Raw genomic sequence first — 23,311 nt, 5'->3', positions numbered from 1 at the left:
GGGGTTTGACTCAGTCAGTCATCCTTTGAATTAAATTTGTAGCTTAAAATTGCTCATAATTAAGAAACATTTATTGTTATTCATTCTTTAATTTTAAATAGTTTGAAAAGTAACTTTGAATGACATAATTCTCATTTAAAAGTTGCCAGCTAATCTATGATCAAGCTACTTATTCTTTTATTGCTTTAAAGCAGGGTCTTCAGTGTATTTCTTAAATGTGACCAGAAATAGAATTTGGAGGTTGGCTTAGGTTGTATCTGATTCTATATGCTTATTAAATGGTAGTGTGCTAATAGAGATTAATTTTATTCTAAATGATAATGACAAGTATGATAAACCAACCATGGTAATGGTACATGGACATGTAGTTCTTGTTCTGAACCTCTTGTTCAGAAACTCTCGGACTTTTTAAGACCTTGTCCTTTAATCTACTGCATGTCTTCTGTCAGTGTTAAATATAGCTAATAGTAACTAATAACTAAGTGAAGTTGCTCTGTATCTACTGAGGGAAGGCCTGTAGTTACTAGAGCTTTGTAATGATGAGGGTGCTCAACATTACTGAGACCCATAATTCCTACTTTGAGTTCTTCAGCTGTATTTGAATAGTGTTTAGTAAGAGCTACTTTAGCTGAAGTTCACAGATTGTATCAGGTCTGCTTATCTCATTTTGTTCCCCTCTGAGTATTCAACAGGAGAAAGGCAGAACTGGCCTTGTTACCTTTACTTAGACATGCACTTGCTACATCATGTGTTCAATTTCTGCTCCCGTGTGGGGCATAAGAAAATGAAGCACTCTGTCAAATGAATCCTGTTCTTAACGGGCAGATGAAATGGGTATTATGAAAAGCTGGCCCTTTTTGGAAGACATTCTAGGTTGCTCTGAAGCGTTGGATATAAGTGTAAAGTCAATGAGTAAAGTCTGTTCCATTAAGGTGTTCCTCTCAGTTGTACAGACTGGGAGTGGGGCATGGAAGAGCATCCATCCTGTTGAATACAGACTTACAGTAGTATCGAGGTTACTGTACTTAATTTGCTATTAGATATATCAAAGTTCATATACATTTGCTTTTAGTGTGTTTTTGCATTGCAAGTATCCCACAGGGAAATGCTGAATAAAATTGGTATGAGATAATTTGCTGTGATAAATTAAAACAAGTAACTGCAGAATTACTCTGTCATGAACTATGGTGACTGGTATGGTTTGAAGTCTTTCCTTTGCAGAAAGTTCATCACCTTTCTTCAGTATGTTTTTTACTATCTAATCAGTTATTGCTCCACTGACAAATCTTAGTCAGTCACTAACTTATTGTAGGCTGACAAGTGCCAGAATTCCTCCTCATATTTGTGTTACTGATGCAAACAGATAGTTGGCTTCAGTGGCTAAATATCGTATGACACATAATTCTGTTCCACAGCTTGAGAAAGAAATAATTTTTAATTATTAAATTTCAAGTCAACACATAGGTGTAAATAAGCTCCTTGGTGATGTTATCTTGCATTAGTTTTTGTGTTAAAAAACAACAACAAAAGAATAATCAGATTCTGTACAACAGAATCCCAATGTTAAGGGAGTGATTTATCTGTTTGGTTTTGTTGTTTTTGTTGTTTGTTGTTTGTTGCCTTTTTTCCTAAGGCAAAACCCACCCTAAAGTAAGTAAACTAAGTTAATTTATTTTTTTTTCAGTAAAAAGGGTAACTAGTTGTGTAAGCATAATTCAGTACCACTTTTTTACAGCTTGGGACGATGCCAGCTATTAACTATATATAGCTTACATGCACAGCTTACTGTACGTATAAGACATACTTACAGAATGCTTTCCCAGCATACATACACATTGCCAGAACACAAAAGGGTATTTTAAATCTTTATCTATTATTTGTACCATTCTGGGGGATTTTTGCATGGTTTCTCTTCTGAGCCCTTTAGAGATAACAAACCAAACATGATAACCTGTTTTAGTTATGATTTGATTAAAATTAAGAAAAAATTAATCATTTTTCAACTATAAATTGTTAAAATGTTGGGTTTTATAGGGTCGTTTTCAAACCTTGTTTTATATATTTGTAGATATCTGTATTTATGTCCTAAACAGTATTATTTTATGCAATTGCATGTCAGTTCAGTTATGTTCTTGCTTTTGTTGCTGATTATTGCATCTGATACAAGTCTGTATTTGAAATGGAAAAAATGCTTACATTATGAATTTTTTATTAGCATCTTGCACAGCTCCATGATATGCGATTTGGCTCCTTGGACTAAAATTAGAATGTAAAAGAGAGTTTCATTTCTTTAAGGTCATGGAGCAGTCTATGCCTAGAGGGCAGTAACACATACCTCTCTAATGGTTTTTTGAGCAGATCCTAATAAAGGGAAAAAATCGCTGCTAGGCTCTTATGCCAAGAACCTCCAGTTTACTGAATATAAATAGGCATTTTACCTATTGAAATACAGCAGCAGAGATGTTCAAGTAAAGGGTTTACTTTTCGCAAACAAAAATGCAAACAGAGGCTTCTTTGTGGAACCTGATTCTTGTGTGGTCTAGTGGCTTTGTGAGTCACTGGGTTTCCACATCTGAGGGTTCTTTAAAAATGTAGCATCTCTCTGAAAGAGCTGCCATCAACTTCTTAGGGACTCTGTTGTCTGAAAAATTAACCAATGAAAGGATAAACAATGTGATGGCATAAGAATAAATTTTTAGAGAATTGATGTATTATTTTCATATTAGAATTATTTACATGTTAATGCAATCTTCCCCTTTTTTGATTGAAACCACATTGTACTGGTGTTGTGTCCATGGGATTTGTTTGCACCCAGTATGTTTCATCAGTCAAGACAGATGTCTTTGGCAGGCACTTTGTGTGCGTGTGTGCGTGCGCGTGCACTGAAGTCTACAAACCAGTTATGGCAATAATTTGGCGAGGAAATAGTACACAGTAAGACCCTGAGCACCATGTTTTTGATGTACATCTGCTTGCACCTTTTCGTTGTGCAAAACAAGAAGACAGAACTAGTTAACTTGTAAAATATAAGTGCTGCTGACTGAAAAAGAATGGAAACGCTGAGTCCTTGCAAGACAGGTTCTTTCCTTGTGCCTTACTCTCTGACCATTATTTTTTTTTAGTGCCTTTCTGGATTGTTGCTAGTTCTTTTTTTGTCCTTCCTTGGTATTTGGGAAAAATATCTCTTTTCAGTATTTCTGAAACTTGTGTTGAGATACCATTTGTTTTCTCTGGAATCTTTCTCTTCATTTGTGATACGAGCTCACAGTTTGCTGTCCTGGCTACACCACACATTCCAGAGTTCTCAGGTACTTTTAAAGAAGGAGCAAACGTTCTGTCTTTCCAGTGCATTCCACCTCAGCCAGACTGCTTCTGCCAGAATATGAACAGGTAATTCTTCCCTTTAGGGAGTGATTGAACCTTCTTTTGGTAGACACATACTATATACATGCATATAGTACAATACATAGTATACACTCTATGTATTATGTATAGCTATATGTACTGTGTGGCAACATTATATATATGTACTCTAAAAAGCCTGTCTTTCTAAATACTACATATACTTTCCACTAAACTCTATGTAAAGAATATACAAATTTTATATCAGGAAAACATGTGCATTGATAAATACATTCTGAAAACACGGCTTGTAGCCACCTGTTAAATACAAAAACATTGTTCATTTTAAGAAGGGAATGGGTAAGAATGAATGGGATTTAGGTTCAAGCCACAAACTGTGTTAATTTTCATCTTCTGGCTTTCATTTAGTGCATTTTCACATGTTCTCTGCTAGCTTCCCAGTTTCAAAGTTATATCAAATATGTTTTATGATATTTTACAAAAGCTGAGATATATTAGCTGAGATACAGTGTATATTCTTTCTTTGTCTCAGGAAATGCATGCAAAATAAAGACCAGAGCAGCAATTTTGACATTGATAAAACTAACTTCTTTGTTAGTCTGGCATTACCGTCTCATGCTTGGTTGTTTGTGTTTTATAGTAAATTTATTTTGATACCAGTTACTAAGTTGGGGAATATGGAAATTTTTCTAAGGCTTTCTTGAAACTGTGGTTCTGGATAGAAGTAAATGTTTGCATTGTACAGCACAGTGGGGAGTGCAGACTCAAGAAAGTAGAGAATACCAGTGCTTTTTGGTGATCCAGAATAATAGCTAAGCATATGCAGCACCACTTCCTTTGTTTATTTACCCAGAGACTTGCTTGTTGATTACAAGGAAATGAAGAAAAATTAAGGTACTTGGTCCAATAGAGCAGTTAATGTACTGCAGAGTGTAATGGTTTATTTTGTAGAAGGCTGTTTCTTTCTCTTTCAGATACCTTATTTTAGTTTGCTGTATTGTGAAATTAAAAGAAAACGTTACTTCAACAGTCAATAGTTTTCTTATTGAATGCCTCATAAGTCTGTAGCAGGTTATTAAGCTCAGAGCAGGACTGATTTTAATCCAGCAAATTAGCTTTAGCGCATAAATCCTGGGGGCGTGTATAACCCTTATCACAAACCAGGAATAGAAGAAACAAAATCTTAGTATGGTAATTTATTGAATGAAACTGCTTTTCATAGAGCATGGGAAAATTGCAGTGCTGACATCCCTTTAGAACAGTTCTGCCACATTCCTGCTCATTATGAATAATTTGAAACAGGTCCACCAGGTGCCATTTTGAAATATCAGCATCTGCCACCACAAGCATTTACAGTAATTGTAACACTCTATGGTGTTTAAATACTTGAATGTGGAACATGAAGAATTACATTCACATAATTGCAATAGAAATAATGCACAATGAAATGGAAAAAAATCCACACCTGCATTTCTGTGTTGTGTTTGAGGATGAGATGAGCTAAGAAAACCTTAATTGGATATCAGTAACTTTTATGAAGTGCTTTATTTATTTTTTTTTACATTTCTGTTTCATCTGATCAGTAGCTTAATGATAGGTGTTTTTTAAAACTGCATTTCTTGTAATTTGATATTACAGAAGTGCAATCACAAGTGTAACTGGTTTTATTTCTGCTGGTCTTAGTTTAGTCAGAAACTGGGAAGTGGTGGTTCAGCCATTGGGAAGGTTTCACAGCATTTGCACAGGTCAGCTCTGTAATGATTACTGTCCTTGCTCCTGCACAGTTCCTCCCTGTTATTCAGAGAGCTAAACTGGTTGATAAATATTTATTTTAGGTTTGGTTTTGGTTTTATATTGCATTAGGTTTATTATGGTTTAGCTTCTAAATCTCCTCTATGAATTGAGATAAATGCCAGTGCCTTCTCAAAGAAAGGTATTGCAACATATAAAAAGTAGGAAGTATGAAATCTGTCCTGGCTTCATTCCGTAAGCTAAGGTTTAAGGCTAAAAATGTTGTGAAACTGCATGCTGAGTTTAAAAATTATCAGGCTGTCAGATTATTTTCCCCAAAGAAAGGTATATAAGGTTTATTAACAGAACCAAAGCTGTAGACTATGACAAAAAAATTTTCTTGACTAGTTTTCCTGTTGTAGGAGGTATTTATTTATATCTACTTTGAAGTCAATGCATGACTTGTTTCCTATTAATTACTTGGACCATAGGGAGAAACTGACCTCATCAAAGCAGAGTGCTGTATCACTTTTTAACTTTCCTCTTAAATATACTATATCAGAAACATGTTAGAATATAATCAGTGTTTTTTGTTGCTATTTCAACATATAGCACACAGAATAACATAAATGCTTTGATATTTCCATGCTTTATGCATGTTGGCAATATGCTAAATTTTTGGTATTTTCTATCACATTAATTCTTTTGTAGTTTTACAGATTGTGTGACCAAACTGAAATATTACGTTCGCATGGTATGACCTTCTGCATACTACAGATAAAAGAATTTTAATTAATAATTTATTCTGTTAAGCCTAACCTTGACTGGAGCTATGGCTTGGGTTTTAGGAGACATATACCTCTCACCTGCCTAGGTATAGGCTCCTTTGGAACCTTACTAGAAAGCTTCTCTGGGTGCTGAACTGACTCTGTTAAGTAGCTGTGGATCAATCTTTTCATGGAGGTCATTGTGATTTTATGTAATGTTTAATTTTGTAAAAATGTTATTCAGCATTAAACTAGATGCCTGCCATCCAAGATACGAATAAATTTTAATGATTGTAATGTAGCATTTTCCATTTCTTCTAAAACTCATGGGTGTGCATTATATGTTCAGGAATTGTTTACTAATGTTCATGATAATAGTTCGTGAATATATTCTCTGATTATTCATGTAAGAGGGAATTTACCATTCCCTAATTATTATTTTTATTACTCTTAAGTTCTGAAGAATTCTGGAAACTGCTGTAACTCTTGGCTGACTCTGTTTATTGTGCTTTTGCCCAATGGTTATATCCATCTTTTCTAAGGAGTGTAATAGGTGCTTGATGCTCCCTGATCAGCAGTTATAGATGTTTAGGTGATAGCTCATGAAGCCAATTGCTAGAACTGACAGAGGCAAAAGTCTGCAGCAAACTGCAAAAGGTAACCCACACCAGTTCCCATATGATCCCTGAAAAAGTCATACGCTGAAGAAGAGCCCATGAAATGGGTGAGGAAGGTGACTTCCTATCACAGGAGGCAACAGAGGCAGCTGCACCTCAGGCAACCTAAAGAAGAAGTGTAGTAGTTACTGGAGAGTATCTTCTGCAGGAGATGGAGGCATTCCTTCTGCCAGCCTGGTGTGATGTCTTGGGAGGCTTGCTGCTTGCGAGACACTTGGATCCAGGAGGCTGCAGAGAGACTTCCAAAGTGTGTCTGACCTTCAGACTGTTACCCTTTGTTGCTTGTTCATTTGGGTGCCAGTGATACTGCCAGGATGGCTTGGAGTGCATAAAGAGTGACTACAGAGCTCTGGTGAGGATGGAGGGCCTAGGGCCCAGGTGGTGTTCTCTGTCCTTCTGCTAAGGAGGAAAGAAATACTCAAGGAAGACTAGAAAAATTTTCAGATCAACATTTGGCTGCAGATCTGATGTTACAGGCAGGGCTTTTAGCTTCTTTCGCTGTGGGGCCTGCTGAGGAGCAATACCTGCTGAGCATTGTCTGGCAAAGTGGGACAAGAAGGACTTTGACAACAGGATTCTAAGCTTGTGATGAGTTCGTTAACCTAATTATGTCAGAGAAGGGTTGCAGTAATCTAAAGAGAAGGGAAGGCACATAGGACAGAAGAAGTGTTTGGGAGACAGCATGATATGAGGTAGCTCTCACCTTTCCTTCGTAAAAACAAGTATAGAAATGCACATGACAGGAGAAATCGGGACTTGAAAGCTCATGCATAGTTGCACAACTGTGACCTCAGTGGGATTCTGGAGTCACGATGGGATCTTGCATGACCGGAGTGCTGCAGTTGCTGCTAAGGCTGAGGCATTTTTGTAAGAAAATATTGCTATTTCACATTAACATATTCTAAAATAAAGAAAAAAAAAACCAAACAAAACAACAAAACATTTCTAAACCCAATTTGATTTAAGACACTGCCAAGAGATACTGATCTGCCTCTTCTGTATGTTCTCTAGCAGTATCTTCAGAAAGCTGTAACATTTGGGTAGCCTTTAAGATTTAATGATAGAACACAAACATGACAAAAACAGCCTGACCTTTGATCTTTGAACATACTTCTATAATGATGCACTGTCAGTTGTCCCTGTTCATTATTTGCCAGGAGCAAACAGACACTATAGAACATATGTTTTTTTAAGCATTTTTCTTCAATTTTGCTTGCTTTCTCTTCCTCTAGTTATTCTGGTGTATAGTATTTCATGTTTGTCTTGTATATTTAGTACTTTTTTTTTTTTTTACAAATTGCTTTGTTAAACAGTATCCTTGCTAGCACTGAAGTTTCAGTGGAAGTTGCAATGATTTATGCAGGAAGTAAGGACCTATGTACACTACAGTTGCATTCTTTTGAATTGAAAATTATCGTGTAGCTCATACTTAATTGTGCCTTATTAACAGCAGAACGTTCTCAAGTCAACTAGGATTTCAGAAATACAGTTTTCATATACTTGGAACTTTCTCGTCACATATTGTTTGCAGTGCCAAAGCTAAGGTGTTCAATTTCACTTACTTGAGCAGTCTGACTGGAAGGAAGGGTCTGGGTATACTAGGAAGTTTTGGGAGTTGTAACTGTCACATTTGCCTGCTGGTGTGCCTTGACTCAGATTTTTGGAAGAATGCATTTTTGCTGTTGTAAGTACACCACTGTCAGGTGGTGTAAAGTGTTTATGTTTTTGTGTAATTATTCAAATGTTAAAAATACAGTTCACTGTGCCTCAGAATTGAGATCTTGGTATGCCTTCTGCTCCGATACTGAGGTCTGGTCAGTTTGAGCTCAATGGAAGGAATAGCATGGGGAAGGCACTTCATCCCTGCTGGTACCATGTCTGTCCTTGAAACAAATGGAATACTTCAGTCTCCAAGTCTGTTGTTCCAGATTCAGAAACGTGCAATTTCTAAGCTATTAGAACCCTTCATGTTTTATGAAACATGTTTCTTGAGGGCCCAGTAGGATTTGGCATGTATTTAAGTATTTATTATTTGTTGTAGGCCCTGTTACAAAGCCTAATCTCAAGTCTTTAGAGCAATCTCAGTTCTTTGCCAAGGCCACCTCTTCTGCATAATTTTTAGATTATGTGGGTTTCTTAGTTAATAATTACTGAATCCTCTCTTTACATTTGGACTAAGATCAATCACAGTACTGCTGAATTAAAGAAATTATAATCCCAGATTCTGTTGTCATTACTGTAATCATGAATGTTGCTTTTTCTCATTGTGGCTCTGTTTAAGGCCTGTATTGTAGTATTGCGTATTTGTTTAGTTGTTTAGCCTAGAGAAGTCAATTCTAAAACCATACAGGTAGAACTTTTCAAGGACATCCTCAGCAAACTTCGTTTTTCCCCCAAAATCCTAATAAAAGTTTGTATTTAAGTTATTTTGACTTTGAAAATGCTTTTTATTTTAAAAAAGCATAAACTAAGGCTTGCCATGACATAACCTCTTTTACTATAAAGAATTTAGAAATAAAGAGAAAGAAAGGCTTGCTGTTCCTTCAGATCTGAAGAGCTAAATAAAAAGGGGGTGGAAGAAGGCAGGCAGACTCAGCAAATGGTCTCTACAGGCTGCCATGCAGGAAGTCATTATCACTCCTTACGTGTATAACTGGTGCAGTGCTTATTTAGCTCCTAAATGTATTGTGGTGAACTAGGGGATGGTGTATTTAAAGCACTAAAAACATTTGGTGGTCTTTTGGGATAGGCAAGGGTAAATGGAGATTTCACTCTTAAAAAATTAATAAATTATGACATTGGTACTGTCCTTATTTACATCAGTGTTAACTGTACTATTGGAGTCAAGGTGCATTTCTTCTTCCCATCTTATCCCACACAGTATGTGTTTTCACCTCTCAAACCCCACTTTTTTTCTTTTTTTTTCCAGTAGTGCAACCAACCAGAGCTTCAAAAACATGTGGTTAAGTCATGGTGGAATGGGGATTCAAGTAGGCATAGGGTTAAACTTATAAAAACCAGGTCAGGCAGATTTTGTAGACAGCTGAGTGGAGAAGTGTAGGTTCTATGCTGTGTAGCTCATGTCTTTTCAGCTTACAGATGGAAACAGCTGAAGGCTATCAAACAAGGCCGTCCAGATGGTCTCTCACATGGTTTCTGTGACATCTGTAGATAATCCATCTATAGATATCTAATAAAGCCATACACAGGAATGCTGTGATTCTTTCTCAGTTGCTCCTATGCTGCCATTGTCATAAATAATTCCCGGAAGCTGCTGACTGAATACTGAAATCATATCATCCATTTGTTTCTGGAAAACAAGACCATGGGGAAAATGAATACTTTTGTATTGAGAAAAATGTGAGAAAACTTCTTGACAGTGAAGTCAGAAACAGGTTTAATAAGCAAGTACTGCAGAACTAGTTTCAGGAATCCCATATAGGCCCTTCCTTCAGAATTTTTCCTTTCCCATCATTCAAGGACACTTGAAATCTTTAGTAAAAAAAAATGATGTAATACCAAGAAGGATTTCCTTTACCCAGGTACATAGTAAGCATTACAATACTGCTATTCTGCTGACCAGCAGACACTGACTGATTTCATTATTTAATAGCTATGGTTTTAATGTATGAAATAAACCTAATATATTGCGTTGCACGTTTGAAATTCACTGTATATATTTTAATGTTTATTTGACACACACATAAAACAACCAGTTGACATCCCAGTAATATCTGTCTGCTGTTATTGCATATTTTCAACTATTCCAGCTTGAAGGGATCTTTTTAAGTAGGTGTAGATACAATGTCCTCAAACCCAGCTTGATTCCACTGAGCTGTAGCATTTTCGCTTCTCTAGTCTTGCATGCTTCTCCATGGTTGTCAGTTTCACATACACTTATGTTTAACTAGGCTGAGGCTCGCATTGGCTAGAATAGGCAAGACAGCTTCTGCTGCCTGTTTAAATAGGGGCCACTAAAATCTTGATTTGTTGCTCTTTAAAGTATGTACTGCTTACAAGATATCTTGCTTTGACCTTGATTTACCTCACTACTTTTCTAACACTATCCACATATATAATTGGAGAAGTGTGAATAGAAGCTTAATTTTATGCAAAACATGAGCAGATGCTTACAGTTGAAAAATGTTAAATGCCTCAGAGTATGGGCTTGAGATGTTCTGACTGTCCAATGTGAACAGTTCTTCCCTCAGATAATTATATTCTTCTTATGTTATGAAACAGTTATGTTTAAGTAGCTTGCTGGAGGATGGAATACATACAGTGCATAACCATTGGGTCAAAACTTGCATTTTTAGAAACTATTGGCATGACATGCTTTAGACTGGTTTTCCTCATGAACATTCTAAAGAAAAAGATCAGCACATTAATCTATTTGCTGCATTCTTACTGAAATAATCCCTCAAAAGTTAGAAATTCTTCTACTACTGTATTTACCAGGACTTCTTTTTTTTTTTTTTTTGGCATTTTAAAGTAGGAATAATTATGGTTATAAATTATCATTATATAAAACTATATCGGTTGGGTTTCAACTCTTTTGAGATGTATTTGTATTTTTTAAATAATATGCTTTTAAAGTGGAGATAGCCTTTTCATATCTGCCAAAGTTTACTTTTTTTAAAGACCTCATTTGTCATATTGATAGAGTTGTGTCATGCGTAGAGAAACCAATGTTAAACAGGTAACTGTTCTTCATTTAGATGCAGAAACAACACATGCAGTGAGAAAACGCAAGATATATAGCCAGAGGAGTCAGCTGGAAACGTCATCTTTGAATTTAAAACTGACACGTCAAACCAATTTATACACATTAATTCTTGACACAGAATTTTTGTCATGTTAGATTTCCAATACATAGCCAAAGCTTAATAATTAGTAAAGCTTCCATGTCTTTTGTAATGATATCAAAAGTGTCTCTGATTAATTTTTTTTTTTTTAGTTTCAGTTAGTCAAAGTTGCATACCCTGTGAAAATATGAAGTGTATGCATTGTATCTGTAAACAATAATCTGGCCTAAATGAGTGAAAACTAGGATTTTTTTTTCTGAAGGTACTGTTGTACACAGTAAATTTTGTTTGTTTTTATTTTTTTTTTTTACAATATCTATAAGTAACTTTACACCTGAAATTCACCTGAAGTTAGGAAAAGTTTCTGCACACAAATTAAGCTACATTCCTTAAACATTCTGTTGTTTTTTTTAAAGAAAAAACAAACCAGAGAATAGCTTAGTTTTGGTTTGCATTCAAATATGTCTATGTCTTTTTGTTGTTAGTTTTTTTCCGATTTTCTTTTCTTAGATTTCATGGAAAAACAGTTATCCAGGAGGTTCTAGAGAGGAAAAGTAGGAGCTGCGTGCAGTAACATACACCATTTTTTTTGTCTCAGTTTTGAAAAGGCTAACCTTAGGTGATCATCACCTGGCCCTGTTATCAGAAATATCCCATTTCAGATCAGAAAAAAAGGAAGATATATAGTATAGAAGCAGAATCCCTGTACTTTTGCAGATAGCAGTGAAGGTTCTGAGGTGTTTCTTTTTGTTAGATACAGTGGATTTTCTTCTATCCTCACAGTATTTTTATTTTTCTTTGAATCCACTGGTCTTTTTTTCTGCATGAACAATATAGGATTTTTAGAAAGAAATCCTGTCTTTTACTAAATAAATATATCAGAAAACAACCTCTTCCTCAGATTCCAGACAGAAGCAGCAAAACCTTTTTTATTTTACTCATATGCTAATAAAACAGGGGCTGTAATATACGGCATTACAATTTCTTTCCAAAATAGGTTGCAACTGAGTATGGACTCTGAATGCCTTTATAACTACCAGAATGTGATCTCAACTTCATAATTCAATCCCAACTGTAATGAACCATTTCATTTCGGGATAACTTACTAGTAAAAATGAAATGCTTCTAATGCTCTCATCTTACATCTAGCATCTCAGAAGAACACTGTATTTCCCAGTGGCTTTTGACTGCATATGAAGAACTGCTACCTGTGGTATCACCCATCCAGTGTGCATAAACTTCACTGTCTATTCAGAATTGGCTGGTTAGGTTTCTATGCCATTTTCCATTATCTTATATTCTTTTTATCATAGATTTTTGTCGTGGTTTAAACCCAGACAGGCAGCTTGTTCACTCACTCCCCTCCTTTCCTCCGTTTTTACAATTAAATAAATGCAATGAATTTATTTCCATGAAAGCTTATAAAATCATTATGGAGTTCAGTCTCTGATTATTATTTTTTATAACTACCTTTCAGAATTATTGACTACAAAACATCTTACATACTGAATAAATTCTGTTATTCAGTTTGATCTGAATTTATAAGAGATGTAATTAAAAAAGCTGAATGTTAATTCATACATTTGAGTTAAGCACTTCATTGTAATTAATTAGCATTGATTTTTTTTTTCTCACTAATTAAACTGGAAGTGGCTAATACTGACTTAGCTCTTCAAGTTCTTCCATTATATTTCACAATTCTTGAAACCACAGAATCAGCAAAGCATATAGTGTGCATGTAACTTTGCAACAGGTAAACAAGTAATGGGTGGAGCTAAACTTCTTAGGACAAGTTTGTACTTCTGTGTGTACACAAGCAGTTCCAGTAGGCAAAATCTTTTTGATACTGCAGTAACTGATAATATGGACTTGTCTGGAATCAATACTGTCTAGGTTTTGAATATCTACAGAATGTTTTACGAAACTTTAGAGCAGAAATACTTTTTCGGTCTTTGAGTGTCATTGCCATAGTTTCCATGCTGAATTAAATGCATCTTTAATGGGGATTGATAGGAGAGAAATTTATTTTCAGGACTCTTCATTAGGACCCAGGTGGTAGGGTGTATTTTAGTTTTATTTTCTCTACCCCTCACTGCATTTATGTGTGAAGGCTCTGAATAACTGAACTGCAGCTTTCAACAATGTCCGTGTTGTAAGAAAATGAAATATTACCTTCTATTTGTTATTTTAGCAGACTGATGAGAGCCATGCTCACTCTTGCCCATTGACAAAAATATTAATATATGCTACATATGATAAAAGTATTAAATATGCATTGCTATTTTTTCAAACCCATGTTTTATTCTATTGCCATATTGAGTTAAATTCTTTTTATCCTTATCTTTGCTGCTAAGAAGCTTATGCTAGATTTAGCTTAGGGTGCAAAGGTTGTAGTGGTACTGACTAAATGTTCAAGGAATTGTAAGGAAACTGAAGAAACATAAGGATCACATTTACTGTTTAGCAGAGGTGTTAAGTCTGATTTTACAGCTTTGAAAATCAGAGATAGTGTCAAGGTCACTCAACCAAGACAGTGCTTACAAATTAGTCCAAGACTTTCACACTCAAGCAGCAAATCAGAACAGACATTCAAAGAGATTTAAGGTATTCTCTGCAACTGAATCTTTGAATACCAGATACCCTTGAATCCTAAAAATCCTGACCAGCCTTCGTAATTCTGAAAGGCAAACATAAATGTGTTAATCTTCTGAAGAGATTTTCTTCATGCTGCTGTTGTGACCTCATTCAGCACAGCTTCCAAAGGATGCCTTTGGTCAGCATTTTGACCATAAGGTTTGAAACATTTACTTTATTAAAGAAAAGTCTGTTTAAAAATTAATGACATTTTCTTCTGGAGTTTAATACTAATTTTAGGTGAATGGATATTCATATTTACAGACATTAATTAAAAACCTAATCCTGCTATCTTTGTGTAGGTCTCCACTGGGCTGTCCTCCAGGTTTCCACTCTTACTTCAGTTATCTGTGTTTTGTGCCTTTTGCTGGCAGTGAATTTTGTAAAATGTGAATTTTATTCTGCAAAACAGTAAACAATGATCACCACGCTTATTCATGTAGGCCAATGAACAGCCTTCCAAAAATTTTTGCTTTAGTTCAGTCCTGTTTTGTTTGCTTGTCTGTATCACTGGCAAAAAGTGGAGCCATTCAGTTTTGCTTTTCTTAAAAAAAAAAAAACAACAAAAAACAACAAAACAACAACAAAAAAAACACACCAAAAAACCCCACAAACTTATGCAAGATTGCCAGCTAAATGAGTTATTTACCTCTCTGCTAAGAGGACTTTAATTCACCCTTAGTACCATGCTGAATATGCTGAATTCCATGATACAGCCTTCCTATTTAGATTTTAACTGTCTTTTCTCCAAGAGACTACAGGCACATAAATTTCTGTTTAATTACATATTTTCCCCATCAGTTGGAAAGTACACTAAGGAAATTATTTCAGAAAAAGGACAGCAGCTGTCTGCTGTTTAGCTTTGTTAAAGAATTGTCCGTTTAAGTTTCCAGATTTCAATATTAACAGGTATGCTGTGTTTCATAAATGATCCAGTTTTTGTCTTTCTGCAACTCCAGCATTATTCCTTGATATTCTTGTAAGCATTTATTTAATTTTGAATTTAGCATCAAATCTACTAATGAAGTACAAAACCAGGGCAGAAAATAATCACAAGTTTAAAAAACAAGCAACAATGGTGAGTAACTGCAAAGCAGACACTGTAGCTACTAGATGGCCTTTAAGAGACTGCACTGTTTTTATTGCTTTGAGGTCACTGGCAGCAGTGAGTGTCAGTAGAGTAAACCATCACCACTTCTTTTGTTCCTGCTATTATCATTACCATTAGTACAGTCTTAATCTAAACATGGATTGCAGAACAATATGGTTTTGGGACCAGGTCCAAGTTAAGGTTTTTATACATTTAAGAAAAACAGTTTGTGTCTTGGTGTACAAATAAAAACAAACTATATTTAGTCGCATGTTTTCTCAATCAGGAAATAAGGAAGGTACTAGTTGCAGCAAATCTAAGATAGGCCTCATGATTCTGTCATAGTTTACTGTCTACAAATAGTCTTGTTAGTAAGCAACCAAAACTATACATTTGAAGTACAAATTGCTAAGTTTACAAATTTTCCTTCTTTTTCTTTTTTCTTTTTTTTTTTCATTCTTTCTTTTTTCTTTCTTTTTTTAAAAAAACAAACAAAAGAAGAAAACAAAACGGTTTTGGGGGTAATGTTTTGAAGATCCCTTTACCTATGCTGGGCCAACTCTAATGAATCCATGTGGGAATTAAATTATACTTGCTTTTCTTGCTATTTAAGACAGTCTCATACAGTTCAAATTGCAGATTTAGGTACAGCCAAATCAAAACATTGTCAGATTTTATGGAAGCTAATTCAGCGGATTTTAATGACTCTTATCAGGCAAATTATCACAGGTATTTGAACATGATTTAAAAAGTTCACCCTTGTTTTTGAGGCTAAAAGGTTGTATAAATAAATAAAAATAACATGAAAGTTGTCTCTCACATTTTTAAATACTTTCACTTTGCCCACATCTTAAACTGCAGTTGAGGTTGGTGCCACAGTGGGAGTTCCATGCAAGCACTGAAATCCCTTCTGTAATGAGTTTACATTGTAGAAACTAATCTTTTATGTATCAGTTAGAATCTGTCTTTTCTCATCAGCCTGAAAGCTTTTGCAGTTAGCTTATTTGCTATGCACCTTTTCAGTTCTTTGTAAACAGCTGTATCTGTACATAGCAGTAGCAAATTTTTTTCTGTCAGAATTCTAATAAAAGTTATGTTCTGTTACTGTTATTAATAAGCCTTAAAATGAAAAATATCTTTGGTAGAATTAAAGCCAACAGCCTCCGTTTATCAGGGAAAAAAACCACCCAGACCTGTGTAATCTCTGAAAATTCAAATCAACTTTGAGAATCTCCTTCAGTGTTATGGAATGGAGGGCAATGGGGTTTAGTACTGTTTTAAAAAATCTTATATGGGACAGAAGCAAGTAATACTATAATACTGGGATTTTTTTTTTATTATTACTGTCATCATGGAAGCCAAAAGTATTAGGTGTTGTATAGGATTTAAAAGTAACAGTTTTCTGTGTTTTCTACTTTGTGTGTATCTGAAAATCATACCTATTTCTTATGAAGACAAAGGATTTCTTGTATTTTTAGGGCTCAAGTCTTATCTTGCTTCTCAGCACTGTACAAGGTGAGCTACCTTTTAAATTTTCTCAATGTAAAGAAACCACATCAGCAATTTATGTACAGTAATATAATCTTTCTGGGAATGCAGCAGGCATTTAAGCTTTCTTCTTACAAAGTTACTTTACTACCAGTTTGTTACAAAGAACGAGTAGAATCAGCACAAATACTGTCAGAACTGTTATTTGGTCAAAGCTTTGACAAAGCAAAATATTAATAAACAGGAATGGCTATATACACGCATTTGAAAATTGGAAGTAATATTTGCATGAACGGAGCAGCACATAAACAGGGTGATTTTTTTATAGTTTTAAAAGTTCTGTGGTGAAACCAGTATTCTTCCTGCTTTTTTGGAGGTTGTTACCAAGTAGCTATGTCCCTACCCGAAGAGGATGTTATTGTACCTTAAAATACATTATCAAATTCTCGATCCGGATTATCTTCACCTCCTCCCCCTCTGGCAGTGAAGGAGGATGGGGAGTGGAGGTTGTGGTCATTTCATCACACATTGTCTCTTCTGCTCCTTCCTCCTCAGGAGGGGACTCCTCACACTCTTCACCTGCTACCTTGTGGGGTCCCTCCTACAGGAGACAGTCTTTCACGAACTCAACACAAGTCCTTTGCATGGGCTGTGGTTCATGAACTGCTTCAGCGTGGGTCCTTCCCACGGGGTGCATCCTTCAGGAACAGACTGCTCCAGTGTGGGTCCCCCCACAGAGTCACAAGTCCTGCAGTACGCCTGCTACAGCATGGGGTCCTCTCTCCATATGGCCACAGGTCCTGCAAGGAGCCTGCTCCAGTGTGGGCTTCCCACAGGATCACGGCCTTCTTTGGGCATCCTGCTGCTCCAGCATGAATCCTCCATGGGCTGCAGGTGGATATCTGCTCCAATGCCTGGAGCACCTCCTCCCCCTGCTTCTTCACTGACCTTGATGTCTGCGGAGTTGATATTTTCACATGTTCTCACTCCTCTCTCCAGCAGTTTTCTTTTCCTTCTTCTTAAAGATATAATTGCAGAGGTGCTACCACCTATCACTGATGGGCATGGGCTTGGCTTTGGCCAGTGGTGGGTCCATCTTAGAGCCAGCTGCAGTGACTCTTTCAGACATAGGGGAAGCTTCCGGCAGTTTCTCAGAGAAGCCCCCCCTTTAACCTCTCTTCCCCACCCCTCGCTCACATTCCCCTTTCCCCCCAAAACAAAACCCCAAAACAACAACAAAAAAAAACCCTTGCAGTGCAAACACAATACATTCTTTGTGGCTGGAAAATTCATGCTGGAAACTTTTCCAATACTTTCGTATAACTCTATCTTCTTAAAGAGCTGGAATGGTTTTCAGAGCTCTCCAAAATATTTCAGATTCTTGATTGATGAACGTGTTAATAATACAATGTGTGCTAATGTTATAATGCTTCCAATTTTAAACTCTCCTTTGACTTTTAGTCTAAATTGGTTTTATTCTTATTTATTCTTTTTAATCCTGTCCTGGATGGTCATTGTAAAAAAAAATAAATTGATTAAATATTCAGAATATTTGATAAAAATCTTCTGAGCTGATTTTGGAGAAGATAACTTTTTTTAAAAAAAAAAATGTTCTGGATATTTCTTCTGGTTTTACTTTTTCTCTCAAAACTGGTATTTGACTAAAGGAATAGCATACATATATTGACTTAAGTTTCTTAAAAATCTTCTGTATTTTCTGAGAATTGGAGATTAGTTTTTAGAAGGTTTAGGTTTGCTTGAAAGATATTTTGCCCCCAGAAATGAAAACAGACTTGTTTCCAAGGCATTAGTGAACTTCCTTGCAAGCAAGTGCTTAAATTTAAATTTATTCATGCCTAACGAGTAGAACTTCAAATATCCATTAGTCTTAACAAGTGGTAAAGAAAATAGATTAAGATTAAAAAAAGAAAACATTATGAAGGCAAAGGCGTAGGGCAGCAAAGCAGAAGTAATTTCCACTCTTGTACTTCAAGAGCCTGCAAAAAGGAATTTTGAGAGGCAGACTGATATTCCAGGCTTTGCAACAATGGTTGTTTAGCTATTTGTTGTGATTAATTGCTTAAATCTTTTCCTGTTTGCCAGTGGGTTCTGACAGCTGTTTATGTACTTTTCATTTGTCAGATAGAATGGGTAAACAGTTTTTGGTATGTGTATTGTTTGCAACATACTTGCTTTATTTGTTATGTGAGATATTTGTGTTGTCTATTTGTTTACCCAGAACAGTTTGAAAAGCAAAATAATGAACAAAAGGAAAAATCACAGCTGGCCCTGATGTTTGTTCCTTCAGTATGTATTGTTTCTTACAAAAAGGCATGGATATTCTTGTGAGCATCAGTTACTGCTGGACACTGAATACAGCAAAATGGTGTTAAAATATGAGTGAGAATACAGGAAGATGGTGATAGCAAAATACTTACTAGACTAAATTCTATCACAGATGTGAAGCTTGGGGAGACAGAGGGTGGTAGTGTGACTTGATTCAGAGAAGTCAAATGGTGGTGTGGTTTTTGGTTGGGTTTTTTTTTAGTTGTTTCTTGGTGTGTTTTTTTTTTTTGGGGGGGGGAGGTCCTTCTTCTTAAATGAGGATGTTCTGTGTACTGTGACAACTGAGACAAGAAACCTTACAGAGATATTGATGCTGGAGAGAATGCGCTGTTTTCCAGCCTGCTCTAAGTAGAACTGAACCTTCAGTTCTCTTTAATAATATATCAAGTAAAAGTATGGAGGTAGGTCAGAAAGCCAAATAAAAAATATTGATAGGATGTCTTTTCTTGATTTTGAAATACATGTGAAGCTTTTAACATAAGACATAAGGTGCTTTCTTCCTTTATATTTCTGCATCAGAAGTGCGGATGAAATGCCATCTGAAAGTAGCATTATTGATTTATTTTGGGATAGTAAAAACTCATAGCTCTTGGCTTTCTGCTAGCAGTCATGTTAAAACACTTAGGGAATTAAAAATCTTTTACAACAGTCTTTCTATATCTTGATTCTCTAGACTGAGTAGGAGGTAAATATCAGTGGGTAATAACAAAGCAACTACCTCAAAGAGCTGCCAAACAGCATTACGTTTTTAAAAATTGTTACTGATTTCAAATGTTGAGTCAGATAAACCACTTTTCCTGTTGATGTATATCATGGAGATGTGTAAAACCTGAAATTATCTTTGTGTTCACCCAAAGTTTCTTGTACTTGCTGCTAAAGTCCATAGAGATATTGCAGTTTGGGTTATTTTTCTATTATGTCATGTCTGTGAATGCCATATTCCTTAAATGTTCCATAGACTTCATGAAGAATGTAAGCCTAAATAGAATATGAAAGCTATGTAGCCTTATTAGAGGTCAGCCTCAGTAGTTGTTTTGTAGGAACCCATTTGCTAAAAAAAAACCACCCAAACCCCAAAACCCTGTAAATCTTCACCCCACTCATCATTTTCACTTCAAATGATTAAACAATGTGAAGAGAACTTACAGGTCATGACTTTGCAAATGAGCTTGTTTGCATTTTGTACCTGCAGTATTCATATAGCATGGGAAAATACATCTTTTCCTATGTCTAGTCCTGCTTCATGAGGATCACAGTGTCAAATTATATACTATGTGCATTTTGACTGAAGAACTAGAGATGGAAATAAGTTACTTTTTTAAACTTTGGCACCTTCTCATTGGTATGCAAGTTTAGTGTGTAAGTTTGGAACTGATTTTAAGGTTCTAATTAGTCTCTAGAGCATTCATGTGGGCAATAGATTGCTCATTAGTCTATCAGCTTTCCATTATGGTAATTGGCTATTTCTCATGTCTAACGCGGAAACTGAAACGATACGTTAATTTGCCTTCCAGATGTTGCAACTGCCTGTCCAGATAAGAAGTCCATCTTAATGTACGTGACTTCTCTGTTCCAAGTTCTGCCCCAGCAAGTCACTATGGAAGCCATCAGGGAGGTGGAGATGTTGCCACGACACTCAAGGGTCACTACAGAAGAGCACATACAAGTACATCATCAACAGCTTTTTTCACAAGAAGTGAGTTGTTTCACTTTTCTGCTTTCATCTTGCTCCTCTAAGGTGGTTGTTTCCCTTACCTACCCCATAAGTTTGATGTTAGATGGCCAATGGAAAGCAAAATATCAAGGGCATAATGGACAAAGTCTCCGTCACAGGCAAGTCAAATGTACTTGTCTTCATGAACTGTGCTTCTGTGCTGCTTTTCACCTTGCATGGGGCTGTTTTAAACCTAAGTATTCAGCAAATAACTGCTTTGCTCTTCTCTTTTACAGCACTGGGTGTTTTGATTGTGAAAGGGCACAAGGAAGAACACAGAAACTGGGGGAGGATTTACATTTAAACAACATTTTAACCTTTCTTAGAGAATAGCAATTGATGTTTTTTCATATTCATGAAACTTTTTTTACTTTTTTAGCATTTTGTTTACACTGACTTGTATTTTAAGACCACCAGATGACCTCTCAAAAAGTTCATGTAATATTGGAATTAATTTATATTTGCTGTGTCAGTTATGGTTTTGACTGAAATCAGACAGTGTCTGCTGAATTGTTTAGTGGATTTTAGGCCTAGTGTGCTTGTCTGAATTTAATCTGTATCTTGCTTTTGGGATGCTCAGTCTCTTTTAGAGTACTGAGCAGATGAGTATTGGCTCTTTTATTTAGGATGTACTACAAGATCGCTTGTCTTCTGAGTCTTTATATAATAATAATTTGCAAATTATAAAGAACCTTTGATTTACATTGGTATTCTGCTAGTATTGAGTCCTGATAGTTTTTTTACTTTTGGAGAGGATGTCAGATTAAATGAGAATTTTTCTTAATACCATCCCAATTTTGACTGCTGTATAGCAGCACAGTCCTTGAAAAATATAATTGGTGATGACCTTCTTACTACTTTTATTTCAGTTACACTTATATTCACTGCTTTACTCCTATAAACCATGCTCCTGTCCATATATTTTTTCTTTCTACCTCTAATTTATTCTTTATAGATCACAGTCAGTGTACCCCAGAGACCTGCACCTTCTCCTCAACCACGGTTCAAAAGTTATGCATATACACAAGCTGTGTATGTCACATCCCCTGACCAAAAAAGGAGGCAGGTTCCTCCACAGGTCTGTCAATATTGTCATTTCTTTTAAAGCTTTATTAAGCTTTTGCTTGGAGTGAAAATGTTTGTACATTTTGCTTATATCTGATCTTGATCTTTTTTCAGCTTGTTTTTTTTTTTTTTTTCATTAGCATCTGTCTAATCTGGTTACTTTTTGCTGTATATTTCAGCATGGCTGGCAGTAGGTGTTTTGCTGATTGTTAGGGATGAATAACATTCAAACATGGCTGGTTTAGAATCATAAACTGCTTCCTTTTTTAAGTCTTGTTTTTTGTTGGGTTTCTTTTTTTTTTCTGAATAGCACAAGTATTGTCTTGAATGACTATTAGAGGAGCAAACCAAACACAGGCTATATTTGCCATCCAATTACTATATTTCTGTCTCAGGTTTGATTACAGAAAACCAGGAACCATTGGTTTTCTCTTGCTTTTCCTAACCCTCATATCTGTTAAAGAAAATAAGTGCTGACATTTCTCAGAAGGTTACTGTAGATGGAAAGAAGGGAAAGGAAACAATAAAATGAATATTCCTTATATGACCTCGATTATTAGCTTTTAACAGCTAGTCATTTTATCACAAATAGCATCATGCCAACATTCAGGTTAGGGTTTTGTGTTTGTTTTTTTTTTACCTTTAAATAGCTGTGATTGTTTAATAAAACTTGTTTCAAGCAATCCTTACAATGAGCATTTCAGTAGTCAGATTTTTATAATTTCTGACAAGTGTGAGAGCCAAAGGTCATATTGTGTAATGCAACAGGCTTTCCCTTCATTACTTTGGGGAAAAGGCATCTTCATGCATTTGGCACTACAGTATGAGTTTGTTTGTGAAGACTAAATTCTGCCTAACCTCTAAAAATTTATTGCAAAATTGCTCTTCAACAGTATGTTTCTAAATCTACTCTTCAACTGACGGGTATTTTCCTGAGTAATCACTTCGTTTAAATACTCCAGGAAATAAATCCTGTGCACATAAGCATGAGCCCTGCTGCATTATCCTAACATCAAACATGTTGCGCTGATGACTAATGCAGCTTTTAAACAAGGTATTTTAAGACTGGTATAATTGACTTGTTAGAAACTATACTGATACTATACTGAAAATTAGTTAGTATAGTAACTTAGATACTACACTGATAATTGAGAAGAATGAAAAGTCGTGATATACTATAGCTTTATGTTTTCAGGGTCTGTAGGAAATTCTGTGAACTGTTAGTTCACATTTGTATGGCAGGCAGGTCTGTATATTTATCTGGAGTAGTGACCTTTGAAAAGGTCAGATTGCCTATATCTACTAATCATTAAAGTGATGATTTCTTTCTTTCCCCCAGTGATTTTGATTCAATAGAAACTATATTGTCATACTTGTGTAGAATGCTCTTACTCTAAGATACTGCCACATGTACTTTGTAGTTTTGGTGTGCATGTACGTACTGGAAGTATGCAAAGGAAGGCATTCATAGATTTTCCATGTTCATTCTAAACAGCAAAGGCATTTCTCTATATGTATACACAATAGCATTAAGGAATTTTGCTTTATCATTTTCTGGGATTCAGAAATGTTCTAAGCAACATTAATATGGGTGTGTTAGCCTAAGGTGAATAGTGAGCTAAGGAGAAGTA

The 23,311-nt window shown here is 35.7% G+C and overlaps 1 protein-coding gene across 3 annotated transcripts in view; it reads left to right on the top strand.

The window, feature by feature from the left end:
* LOC133211693 (dystrophin-like) overlaps positions 1-21,747 on the top strand; it is a 431,855-nt gene extending 410,108 nt beyond the window's left edge. For all 3 annotated transcript variants that reach the window (XM_061352261.1, XM_061352262.1, XM_061352263.1), the window contains exons 8-9: positions 20,416-20,597; positions 21,571-21,747. In XM_061352261.1, coding sequence (XP_061208245.1) covers positions 20,416-20,597; positions 21,571-21,720 — 332 coding nt within the window. In that variant the 3' untranslated portion in view covers positions 21,721-21,747. The remainder of the gene's footprint in view (positions 1-20,415; positions 20,598-21,570) is intronic.
* The last annotated feature ends 1,564 nt before the right edge of the window (positions 21,748-23,311 follow it).

The sequence above is a fragment of the Neopsephotus bourkii genome, unplaced genomic scaffold, assembly GCF_033783945.1.
Source record: "Neopsephotus bourkii isolate Nb327-2 ecotype Australia unplaced genomic scaffold, CSIRO-AGI_Nbou_v1 NB_653, whole genome shotgun sequence".
In the NCBI taxonomy this organism is placed as follows: Eukaryota; Metazoa; Chordata; class Aves; order Psittaciformes; family Psittacidae; genus Neopsephotus; species Neopsephotus bourkii.
The sequence above is the reverse complement of the archived record's forward strand: the minus strand, read 5'-3'. Positions and strand labels throughout refer to the sequence as shown.